This window comes from Acanthisitta chloris, unplaced genomic scaffold, assembly GCF_000695815.1.
Source record: "Acanthisitta chloris isolate BGI_N310 unplaced genomic scaffold, ASM69581v1 scaffold12632, whole genome shotgun sequence".
Taxonomy (NCBI): Eukaryota; Metazoa; Chordata; class Aves; order Passeriformes; family Acanthisittidae; genus Acanthisitta; species Acanthisitta chloris.
In genome coordinates, this window is record NW_008659932.1 from 958 (window position 1) to 13,464 (window position 12,507).

At 38.5% G+C, this 12,507-nt stretch overlaps 1 protein-coding gene across 1 annotated transcript; it reads right to left on the bottom strand.

Moving 5' to 3' along the window:
* Positions 1-2,459: 2,459 nt before the first annotated feature.
* Positions 2,460-12,353, bottom strand: LOC103797395 (DNA topoisomerase 2-beta-like; the record flags this gene model as incomplete). The annotated part of the gene is made up of 8 exons (XM_009069612.1): positions 2,460-2,574; positions 2,670-2,762; positions 5,494-5,603; positions 5,795-5,900; positions 5,989-6,099; positions 6,848-6,973; positions 7,664-7,821; positions 12,215-12,353. Coding segments are annotated over 8 exons (958 nt in total), but the record flags the coding sequence as incomplete, so codon positions are not given.
* Positions 12,354-12,507: the final 154 nt, after the last annotated feature.

Below are 12,507 nucleotides of genomic sequence, written 5' to 3' on the forward strand. Positions count from 1 at the left end.
CCCATGCCCGCAGAATTACAGCTAATGTTGGCAGAAACACTGAGAGCAATTATAGATAATTTGTATGATCTTATATATGTGTATACACATTATATTACATATTTACACATACACATGCAAATATATGAATAATTATGTTCCCTTCTTATTTCCTTACACTTCTGTAGAAACAGTCTTGGAGCAGAATTACAGCTAATGTTGGCAGAAACACTGAGAGCAATTATAGATAATTTGTATGATCTTATATATGTGTATACACATTATATTACATATTTACACATACACATGCAAATATATGAATAATTATGTTCCCTTCTTATTTCCTTACACTTCTGTAGAAACAGTCTTGGAGAACTTCAATTCAAATGAACAGTTACCTACTGCAAGTTCATTCATTATTTTAAGTTTCAGCAAAATCATTCTGCTGTTTCTGGGAAAGCAGCAAGGGTAAAGTATGTCATAAGGAACATACAGCTCTACACACACCCAGCTGTTGGAGGAAGTAAGTCTGGAGAAGCTGAAACAGAGACTAACATTCACTGATTCCCTGGAGATGCATCTGCTGACCTACCCCAGCCTCATTCTGCAGCAACATTGAGGATCCATCCTACCAAGAAGCTACTGCTCCTATCCCCCATTGAACTACCTTATTCTGTCATCCAAAATACAAAAAGCTCTTGCTGAATGAATATTTTGGCATGGTAATGTCAAGAAGGCTGACCACCTCCACTATAAAAAACTGTACTGGAAAGTGGAGCCAAATACACTTCTCCCCAACCCCCAAGAAAACTCAAGCCCTTTTGTCTGATCTTCATAAGCTTATGCATACTGGCAATAACATGGGTGGAAATTCCTGCTCACGCTGTCTGCAGACTTCAAATGAACAGTCTTCAATTCAAATGAACAGTTACCTACTGCAAGTTCATTCATTATTTTAAGTTTCAGCAAAATCATTCTGCTGTTTCTGGGAAAGCAGCAAGGGTAAAGTATGTCATAAGGAACATACAGCTCTACACACACCCAGCTGTTGGAGGAAGTAAGTCTGGAGAAGCTGAAACAGAGACTAACATTCACTGATTCCCTGGAGATGCATCTGCTGACCTACCCCAGCCTCATTCTGCAGCAACATTGAGGATCCATCCTACCAAGAAGCTACTGCTCCTATCCCCCATTGAACTACCTTATTCTGTCATCCAAAATACAAAAAGCTCTTGCTGAATGAATATTTTGGCATGGTAATGTCAAGAAGGCTGACCACCTCCACTATAAAAAACTGTACTGGAAAGTGGAGCCAAATACACTTCTCCCCAACCCCCAAGAAAACTCAAGCCCTTTTGTCTGATCTTCATAAGCTTATGCATACTGGCAATAACATGGGTGGAAATTCCTGCTCACGCTGTCTGCAGACAGTTTTACGAATGAAGCTGTAGAGTAATAAGCTGCTTCCCTTAATGTTCATGCTATTGCAAGGGGAGAGTTAGTAAACCTGATTGACAGAGCCCTAGCAAGATTACAGGTCAGTAAACACTAGATCACTGCCTGTGGTATAAGACTGAAGGGAGGAAGCATTTGCATCTTCATCTGCACTCAGCTGCTGACTTGAATTTTAATTATTACAAGCACTTAAAAGACTTGCTTTCTCTGATGGTTTGACTAGAAACAAAGCACTTGTATAGTCTAGGGAATAGGTCTGGTTAAGTACAAAGGCTGCACAGCAACAGCTTAAATTTCCTCACAGAAGAAACAGAGCAATTCCTTAGCCCATAAATCACAAAATGGATAAGGTTGAAAGCGACCACAGTGGATCATCTGGTCCAACCTCCCTGCTTAAGCACAGAACTGCATCGAGACAGTTCTTGAATATCTCCACTGAGGGAGACTCTACAACCTCTCTGGGCAACCTATTCCAGTGTGCAGTCACCCTCACAGTAAAGGTGGAACTTTCTGTGCATCATTTTCTGTCCATTGCCTCTTATCCTGTTGCTTGGCACCACTGAGAAGAGTCTGGCTCAATCCTCTTGGCACCCTCACTTCAGACACTTATAGACATTGATTAAGGTACTCTCTCAGTCATCTCTTCTTGAGGCTGAATGGGCCCAGCTCCCTCAGCCTTTCCTCATACTCAAGTCCCTTAATCATCTTTATTGCCCTCCACTGGACCTGCTCCAGAAGCTCCTTGTCTCTCTTGTACTGAAGAGCCTAGAACTGGATGCAGCACTCCAGATGTGGCCTCACAAGGGCTGAGTAGAGGGGCAGGATCACCTCCCTCACCCTGCTGGCAATGCTCTTTCTAATGCATCCCAGGATACCATTGATAACATGATACCATGATAACAAACAAATATATAGAAGTTCTTATATTCTCTACTTGAATGCACTGATTCCAATGCAAATCACAGCTTTAAAAAACATCAATAAAGAGGAATGTTCCAACAAATCACAATAAAATATCAGCTTACCATCAACAAGGGAAGGGATAGATCTCTCGTTGTCTGAATTTGAGAAAAGGATCAACTCCTTGTTAATGAAATCATTGTAAGTCAAATGTTTTGTTGCTGTACCATATAAAAATTGCTGCAAAAAACCACATACATTATTCATTCAATACAAAAACTACATTACATTTAAATCTCCCCCCAGCAGATTTATTACTATTATTTAGGACTCACCTCGGGAAGGCCATGTAGCCGACGCTGGCGCCTGTCTTCCATGAAATTTGTTAACCATTCTTTTCGGTCATCAATCTTCTTCTTACTGAAGGCCTGAAAAGATTCCAAGTACACTAAATTATCACCATATAAATGTTTGTGTAAATGTATGTCAGAATTTTAAGTATATTGCACCATCTGATCAAGTATTCAATAAGGCTTATTTGGACAAGCTAATCCACATAACTAACATTTACATTTAAAGCAGGAGAACCAGTACATGACCTTTTTGAACTGACAGATCTCTCCCTGATTGCAATCTGCACACATTTAGACAAATCTTATCATTCTTCTTCCTCTCTTCACATCAGAGTTGTCTGATACACAGGTCTGCAGGTCTTTACCCACACAGCTTTAAGGCAGGGTTCATAATTTAGGTGAACTATAACCAGCTGTCATCAAGGAAATCAGCTGAAGGTATTAGAAAAAAATACCACACTCTTTTTGTCCTCTCCATGCCCTGTTTGCTCTGTCAGCCACAGAATACCAGTAACTTGTAGCTGTGTCTGGGTGGTCATTCCTAGTCCTCTTAAGAAAATTGACAACTTGTCAAAATTGACACTGCACGAAAAGACTAAGCCAGATTTGAGGGCAGCTTCCTGAGGGCCACCAGCTTCATGATAACAGGCCACCACTTTTAAGCAACCACTTGTCAGTACAAAAGGACACAAGAATGTTCTGAGACTATTGTGCTCCAGAAACAGGGTTCCCCTCCAGTGAGTTTATTCTCTGAAAGTGCACAAGAACGCATAAAAACTGAATATGCTGTTTAAGCAAGATTTCAACTGCCTTGGGAAAATTTTGTGAGTTGCTGAAGTATTGCCTTTTTTTCTCAGGGATAAATACATAAAGACTCCATCATGTCCTGATTTCAACCACTCTCCTCCTACCTAAGAAGACAGTCATCATCACTATCTTTATCAAAGGACTCTAACTGGAGGACTCCACTCCTACTGTGAGTAGTTTCATTTCCTTGGAGACCCTGATATGACACTGTAAATAGTAAACCTTAATAATTTACTCTCTGAAAAAGGAACTCAGTGATATTACCCTGTTTCACATCAGATTGACTTCCTTTGTGAACAAAGCTTGATAATTCACAATGTCAGAGACTTGAAGGCTTAAGATTAGGCTTTTGTGAAAAATGTGACTAAGTTCTTAGGAGTTTTGTTCATTCTCCTTTCAGTTTATATATACCTTTTTTAGACCACTGAAGTGACAAATGACCAAGTGCTGGATCAGCACAAAATTTATTTTAATAGAGAAAAACCAGAATTAATAGCATTAAGAGTCTGAATATTTATTCTTGAATAGATGCCCAGAGGTAAATTTGGGGCTGAGATTACAGGTATCAGCAGAGGAAATGCAGAGAGGAGTCTAAGTGATGCTTCTGCTAACAGCTCCAGTACTAGTTAGTAGTTGTGGACATTGAGGTGTAGCAGAGATGACTAGCTTCACTTTGAATTGACAGAATGCCAGTTTAGACAACAGTGAGGATCAGCCATAATAGGTTACATGGCCTGTGCATGGAAGTCTATTAGCAGAAACAGAGATCAGAACCCTGTTAGTAAAGACACACATTTTACTGGATCCATGGTATAAGGGACAAGTAGTTTTGTCTAAGATGGATGGTTTTCCTTTTTTTTTTCTCTCTAGTACCACCTACTGTTGGGGCCTGGCTAGCAGAGGAGCTGTAACCTGAGCAACGGTTAAAGGAATGCTTAAGCAATTAAAAACAAGACACACTAAATAGGTCTTGCCGACCTTCTTTCTATCTTCATGCATTCCTGTGTCTTCAATCCAGCACCTTATAATGGTCTTGTTCTCTCCTGCTGCCAGGGTTTTTAGGTTTGGTTTTAGTTTTACTGCCTTATAGATAAGTCATCTTGCTAACAAGCTGAGAATAGTGCTGTTGTTTAGATTCTCATAGACGCTGTGTAGCTCTTGTTATCAGTTTCCCAGGATGTGAGAGCGGGATGCAGCTTAAACTTGTAACTTATCATAAGTAAGAATTGTATGCATTGACAGTTTGAGCAACCAATCCAAAGTTGTGCGTAGCTGCATGTATGAGAGACATTTTACTATAAATACTGTTAGTTGCCCTAAATAAAGTTGGCTATCAGAGCATCATATTGGTGTGCTGTAGTCCGTCCCTCGCAAGGACCCCAACAACCTACAATTAAAGTAGCAAATAAAGTATATAAAAGTTGAAATATTTATTGAGAAAACAGCTTTGTTCCAGACACTTCATCCTTTGTCCTTCCAGAAACTTTCTTTGAAAGACAAGTACTTTCCTATGCACAAGTATCTAAAAGATTTCAAATTCAAATATGTAGAGCACGTGCATGAATACACATATGCCACACTGATATATCTTCAATGAATAAATCATATTTTTCTGATCTTACTTGCTCAGAAACAAAACACAGATCCCTAAGCAGATGTGAAATGTAATTTGTTTGGATTTATTGCCTTACCTAGCGCATTTTTTTGCATGTTCTGTCTTTAAAAGCAAGTCTCACTAGAAATGCTTCTGGTTATCCACATCACAGAGAATTATCAACACTAAAAGCAGAAGGCAGTGCTGATTTTGTAGGTGGATAAAGCTTATTCCAAAATTTAAAATATTTTCCAAAAGATTCTTTCTTTGCTTATAGTATTTTTTCCAGGTACTCCAAAAAAACAAAACCCAAAACAAACTCTGTTAGGACTTTCTTATGTGCCATTTTCAGCAAACAATGGAAACTAAATCACATCATATAAAAGCACTTTTATGAGTTCTTACCAGAGTAATGGCAGCATCATCTTCAGGACCAGCATATCGAAATAAGATTCGATGTCTTTCCATGTCAGCAAAATATTCTTTTGCTTCTTTAGCAGTGCTGGTACCCAACCCTGTATAATAAAAACGAATAGTTAATAAATATTAAAAACTAAGTTTTCTTACTTTACCCCTTTTATTTTACTGGGACTGTTATAAAATCATTACATAAGATACTACCATGAAAACAGCTACAAATAAAACTTCATAGCACCAATTTATTATTATTTATCCATAGGGCTCACTTATTTGTTTTTAAACAAACCTTTGTAGTATTTTATCTTCCATGCTTTATGATTTTCCATGTGCTTTTTCCACTCATCAAATTCAGGAATACTGTAGAATGAAAGTTCTTGCTTATTTTTGCTTGCCTTTAAAAAATAAAACCAAAAAAACCGAAAATCAACTCTCCTGTTGCACTGTAAATAATCTGTAAAATCTCAATAATAGAACACATACCTTCACAATAGGGGTGATGAATTCCTCAAGAAAACCATGTTTCAACAGTGATGGCCAATTGTGATGAATAAAATTGATCAACAAGCCCTTTATGTGAGACCCATCCTGATCCTGAATCAGAACACGAAAACATGAGGCAATCTTTTAAAATGTCAGATTCCCAAAAGGACCACAAAACCCACTCACTGGCCTGGATACATCAGAACAATTTCTCTTGACAGAAAGCATAGAAGGGAACAGCTAGTTTTAATCTGGAGTCCAAACTGGACCTGGGTATGAAACAGCCACCTGTGAATGGCACTATCCCCTGAGCTAATAATAAGCTCTTCCTAGCCACACGCATGGTTGCAGTTCAAAGTTTCTTTGCCTGTGGCATGTTTTTGCTGGGAGCTAGACAGCTCTCCCAGACACCACAGACCTGATTTTTTGTGGAAGAGAGCCAAGCCTGGCCCACAGTTCTCATTGGTGGCAAGATGCTTGATAGCTCAATAATGAGATTATCCAAAAATAATCGCCTGCATTCTTGCCTCTACATGACTTGCTAGCAATATCACCTCACATACTGTTCCCTTTCGTCCTTACTTTCAAAATATTTTTGAGTTATCATAAGCATGGTTTTATTATTTCTTTGGCTTCTCTGCTACCGTGCAGCAAAGTTCACTTGCTCATTCAGAGTAACCAAGACAACACTTAGACAAATTAATCCCGTGAAGAAACTTCATCCATTAGGCATTCCCTCTGAATGAATCCATACTGCCATAGCAGAGACAGGTTAAAATGCACAGAAGTATAGCCAACAAAATTGCAGCAAAACACATTGTAAGGTCTGTGTATAAAAACCTATGAATTCCAGACTTACCTGATCTGTCATGATCATAATTTTCCCATATCTCAGACTTTTCAGAGATTCTGGATCTTCATAGCTTTTCTTGTATTGTAGTCCAACTATTTTGATGATGTTGTTGATTTCTGCATTTTCCATAATCTGTATAAAAAAGTGACCTTTGCAGTCAGTATAAAAAGCCCAATCCTTTTTAGGTGGGCTTTATAGCTACTTGTTCAATGCACCTCAACTTTATAACCTTTACATCCCCAGGCCCTTGCAGCTTTCACATTCGTAAATATTTCTTCTGTACATACAAATTCTCAAGACTGCACCACTGTCCTCTACAGCCAGAGCACTTTGGGTTGGGAAGGCAGAGAGAAAACTGCAGTGCAACAAAAAGTCACATTGCAAAACTGCCTTCTCTTGCTGCTGTTTCCATGGGCATCTGCAGCACAACTCTTACTACAGGCAAATTATAGTGGGCAGCAGAAGTCATGTTACAGGGTAATGCTGCTGCAAGTGCCTCACACTGTGAGTCAATGAAATCATATGGCAATGGAGAGAACACAACTTTTAAGGGGTTTTAAGTATTCATGTGAAATGTTAATATGAGTCACAGCAGAATGTAGTTTCACTTGAGAAGAAATGAACTTTATAATTCCAGTACTGCACTACTACACTTAATATAGAAAGGTTACCCCAGGCTTTAAAGTAGCTGGTGCTTTATGAAATCCTAGCCACAAGATTTTAATGAAAACAAAAAAATTATGAAGATGTAAATCTAGAAATCAAAAAATAAAAATAGAGACATCCATTTGTCAGCAATAAGGGGACAACAAGACTACTCACCTGTTTGTGAGAAGCTTCTCGAACATTGAGAATTTTGCCCCTGAGTGGGAATACTCCATATCTGTCTCTGCCAATAACACCTAAGCCAGAGACAGCTAAAGATTTGGCTGAGTCTCCTTCTGTTAATATTAGCGTGCAGTCCAAGGAATGTTTGCCACCTGCAGTCCAGAAGTGGAGGGAAGGCGAAAACCAGAAAGATTAACTTTTAATCTCAAATAATAGAAACACAAATGAATTCTTCCTTCTCTACAGCTGGTAATTTAAAGAGGCTGAATTTCTATTTGTAGGGATGGCCCTCCATACCACTAAGACTGCACAGCAAGAATGAGTATCCTTGCCCTTGGCAATACATTATGGATTGCTATGGACAAGGAGCAAAATAGACAAAAAGGGATGCAATGGTGGCACATCTTATGTAACGGTCTCCACACGTCTGCACAAAACCAGATTGCTTCTGTACCTTTATCATTTCATTTCTCTAGCTGCAAATTTCTTACATGCATACATTATGCATGTCTGAGTTATATACAGGAGTTATTTCCCATTCTGCACTTCCCCTTTCCTCACAGTATATTTTAAAAAGCAATTTATTAAATCCAATTTTTGTGGGTTTCCTTTTTCATTGTCCATCAGCTGAAGCCAGACAACTGTAAGAAAAACTTGACAGAAAAGCTCACAAGATGAGAACATTTGCACTTTGTATACCTCACAAATTTCTCCAACAGAAAAATACATCTTTACTAACAGTGTAATTTTGAATTTACAAGACACATTGCATTTCAGTGCCTGTGTGCTCAAAACTGGTATGACATTTATTTTCTGTTTATTGCAACTGCAGTACTGGAATAGGTGTTCTAAATAACAAGCCGGTTGCAAAAAAAAAGGTCCCCCACCCTTTTGCAAGGATGCAAATGCTCATTAAGTAGAGTTGCCAATTCATCAAGGCCAAGTGCTACGAAAGACTGCAAAAAACTTCAAGCTGGTTGAGTCTCACCTGTTGTTAATGGTACAGTTTTGAACACACTAATTTAAAACAGGTGCTGTGATTTGCCTTGATGTGCTAGGTAAAAACTACCCTATACTTTCCATTACATAGAATGTACATTCAGCATCTCTGGCTTTCTGAATCAATTCATATGGCTTAATACATACTAAATTAGGCAGCTATTCATACTGTCAGTAACTATCATACTATCAGCAAGGTGGACTCCGCATACCAAGAAAAATACTAGTCTGCTCTTTTAGAATTATGAAAGCCAACATTTTTCCTAAATGAACTGCAGAAAACACATGTAAATATCATCCAGGTGCACTTTCTTCTGGAATGGATGCAATCATCAGCAATTAATTTCAAGGAAATACAAAGTGCCAGATATTTTCCTGAGCCGAGCTCTAAAGGACTCAAAGGAAAAAACACATGAAATGGGAGGTTCAAAGAATGCTTTTATGCTTCACCAGATTTAGTAATCTAGCTGTTCCCTTACAATCCTATAATCCTATTCCTGGTTCTTTATTTTTGCTTTCACTTCTACCTTCTTTCTTCCAACAAGCCACAGAACTACGTATACCTCACAGAGACTGCAAGAAAGCAAGAATGACCAGGTACAGGACTCATTCTTTACAGTGGAGGAGGAAATATGCAGCAAGTGCATCACTGTACAGATACATCTCTCACCTATCCTTAACTGGTATTGATTAAAAAATTCAGTGGTACCAGGCACCCAAGAAATCTGTATGGATGCTGCAACTCAGCTACAAATTCACTCTTGAAATAAAAATAAAATCTAAACCTCAAAGGAATAACTAAAGTCAGAGGGGTCTGTGCCCAGAGACTATTTTCTCCTTGCTGCACTGGACTATTTCAAACAACTACTGGAACGTGCTACAAGAAACCCTGTTCCCTCATCTGACTTGGGGGGCTAACGACAGCATAATTCCTAGGATACTTGTCCTGAAACACAAATATATCGAAGACTACTGCATTTTACTGCCAGGTTACAGGTAACCTGTGTGTGACATGTATGATGAGTATCTTGAAGCAATCTCAGTCATTTCCCTGAAACTCTAACTTCATGCATCATTTAAAGCTTTTCTCCAGTGTACAGGGAGGTCTGAAATTCTTTTGAAAAGACGATTTATAACTGTGTAACTCTTCACAATATATTTAGTCATGTGCACATTCTTAGCAAACATTCATGTAGAAGAGTTTAATTTTGGGACCTAGAAGAAGTGATCTGTCTCATACAGAAAGAGGATGTACAGTCCAGTCCTTGGTTCACCCAACCCTGAGAAACCCCAGTCATAGACACATAGAATGGTTTGGGTTGCAAGGGACTTAAAGACCATCTAGTTCCAACCCCTCTGCCATGGGTGGGGACACCTTTCACTTGACCAGGTTGCTCAGAGTTTCAGTCAATCTGACCTTAAACACTCCCAGGGTTGGGGCATCCACAACTTCTCTAGGCAACCTGTTTCAGTGTTTCACCAGCCTCAAAGTACAGAAGTTCTGTATATCTACCTTTAACTTAAACTTCCCCACTTTCAGTCTGAACCCATTACTCCTTGCCCTATCACTACAATCCTTTCTATCAAGGTCCAAAAGACAGAAAGATAGGTAGTTCTAACAGTGTTTTGTCTGTATACTCATTAAAGAATTTCCATGGCACCAGGACTTCCTTTTTCCCTTTATGTTAAGAAACATCAAGCTTTCAGTCAGGTGCAGTAAAAAACTTAAGTTCATTGAGACAAGTTCTCAAGAGCAGACCAACCACCACAGCCAACACTCTCAACCACACTGAAGGAGTCACTCTTCTGCCTTCCCATTCTCAATGAAAGCAGGTTCTTATTGATGTCAGAGATCCTGATTATTTTTGATTGTGCAAAAAGAACAAAATGTTCCTTTTCAAGAGCAAACCGATGATCCATATGGCACCTTCAGTCTTTAAAAAGGGCTAAAGAACTTTTCACTAAATGTATTACTTGTCATACTCCAATTTAAAACATCTCTGCCAGGATATGTAACACTTCAAAAAGTCAGGCACAGTGTGATAAGGAGAATACACACTGCACTCAGAAACTGAATGAATGCCTCTCTGCCTTCCTGTGTGTCCATCCTAAATGTGCAATACCTTCAATGTGAGAAATATAGTAAGTTCCAGATCTTCAATAAATCAATACCTGGGTAAGCTTCTTTGGGAGATGCAGAGCTCCCACTCCCCATGGAACAATAACTGGGCATCAGAGAAATACCTGAGTAACAGGAATTCAAGCCCTGCAAAGCTTTAGGCATCAGTGTTGAGCCCAAATCAATCCCTACATGACTTCTTAGTTGAGGAAGTTTCAGGGTGAAAAGCAATGGAATATGTTATTAGCTCTCCTGTTAGAGGTTCTTCCTTACCCTTACCCAGTGAAAAAACTGAGTAAGAAGTGATTTTGAAGCCTGGTGTCCAAAGAAGAGCTAACAAAACCTATGATGAAAGTATATCCAAAATCATTCATGACATGAGTTAGGAGCACTAGGCTTGATACCCATAAAAACACATAATTTCTCCAAGCACACAATCTTCTAGGCAAGAAAAATAACAGCAACTCACATCTGACTAAGGAATGCAAATTCCACAAGCAAAACACTACTTAAAGGGAACATGATCATCAACTTCTGAATAACTGGAAAAGTAAATAAATACTGAAGAAAACTCAATAAAAAATTAATAACTTGTGCCCAAGGAATCAAAAAGAAAGGGAAGAAAACTAAACAGAACTCATTATCTCATCAATCCATCTTTGGCTTGAACATTGAAGCTCAAAAAAAAAAGAAAGCCTCTTTACCAGTCTTACATGCTTTTATTTTCTCAGCCCACCCACCTACTTTATGTGCAATTTCTCTACCTTTGCCTAATGTAAGAATGTATTAAAAATCAACTAACTAGCACAGACTGGCAACATTTCAAGCTCTTTAGTCATATGTGCCCCTCAAATAATTCATCAACTCCCATCCCATTGCTATTGGCACAAAGAACTGTCAGCTGATCCTGATTCCTATCTGTGCTAAAGAATCAAGCCAGCAGAGCTTGCCGGTTTGCCCTATATTCCCAGACAGGAAGCTAGTGGTATTTAAAGTCTTATGAAAAAAGTCTCTTGAACCATTCCCTCAGGTCTGCACACTATGTGATCTACTTCCTACAGCCTGTGACTCTATAAAGATTCTGATTTTTTTTATATTAGAAAGGTCAAGAAGTCTAGTCACCTCCAAAATGGAATATTGGTAAAACTATTTAACAAGAATCCACAATTAAAGATAGGCACTCTTGCAGTATCAAACTAGACTGCTGCTTTTGTTCAATGTTACTAATTCTCTGCCCTAGAGAAGACAGTGTTCATGATACCAAACCCACCATTCATGCTTTAAATTCTAGCTCTAGAAAGCCTGGAAAACTAGACATAATTTTATTAAAAATACATTTTAGGATGAGGAATAATGTCAGGTTTAAAATGACCATGTCTGTGAAAAACTTATCAAACATTAAAGAAATGAAAACTAAGTTCTCTTACCAGCATCATTAGCGTCATCCAGTTTCGGAATGCCCTTGATTTTACTGTGTTTCACTGATGAACATTTTTTGTTCAGCTGAGTTTGTGCCTTAAATTTGACCCAATTCAAAATACTCTCTATGATACCACAGTTAGAGGCCTATAAATAACAAATCAGAATTGTGGATGAGAAAAATAAAGCTTCACACAGCAGGTTCTTACATGTCCATTTAAAGTCACTGATCTAACACTGTTTCTCAAAGCCCTCTAAATTTCAAAAACTGCAACATTAATAACAATAATAATAAATTAGG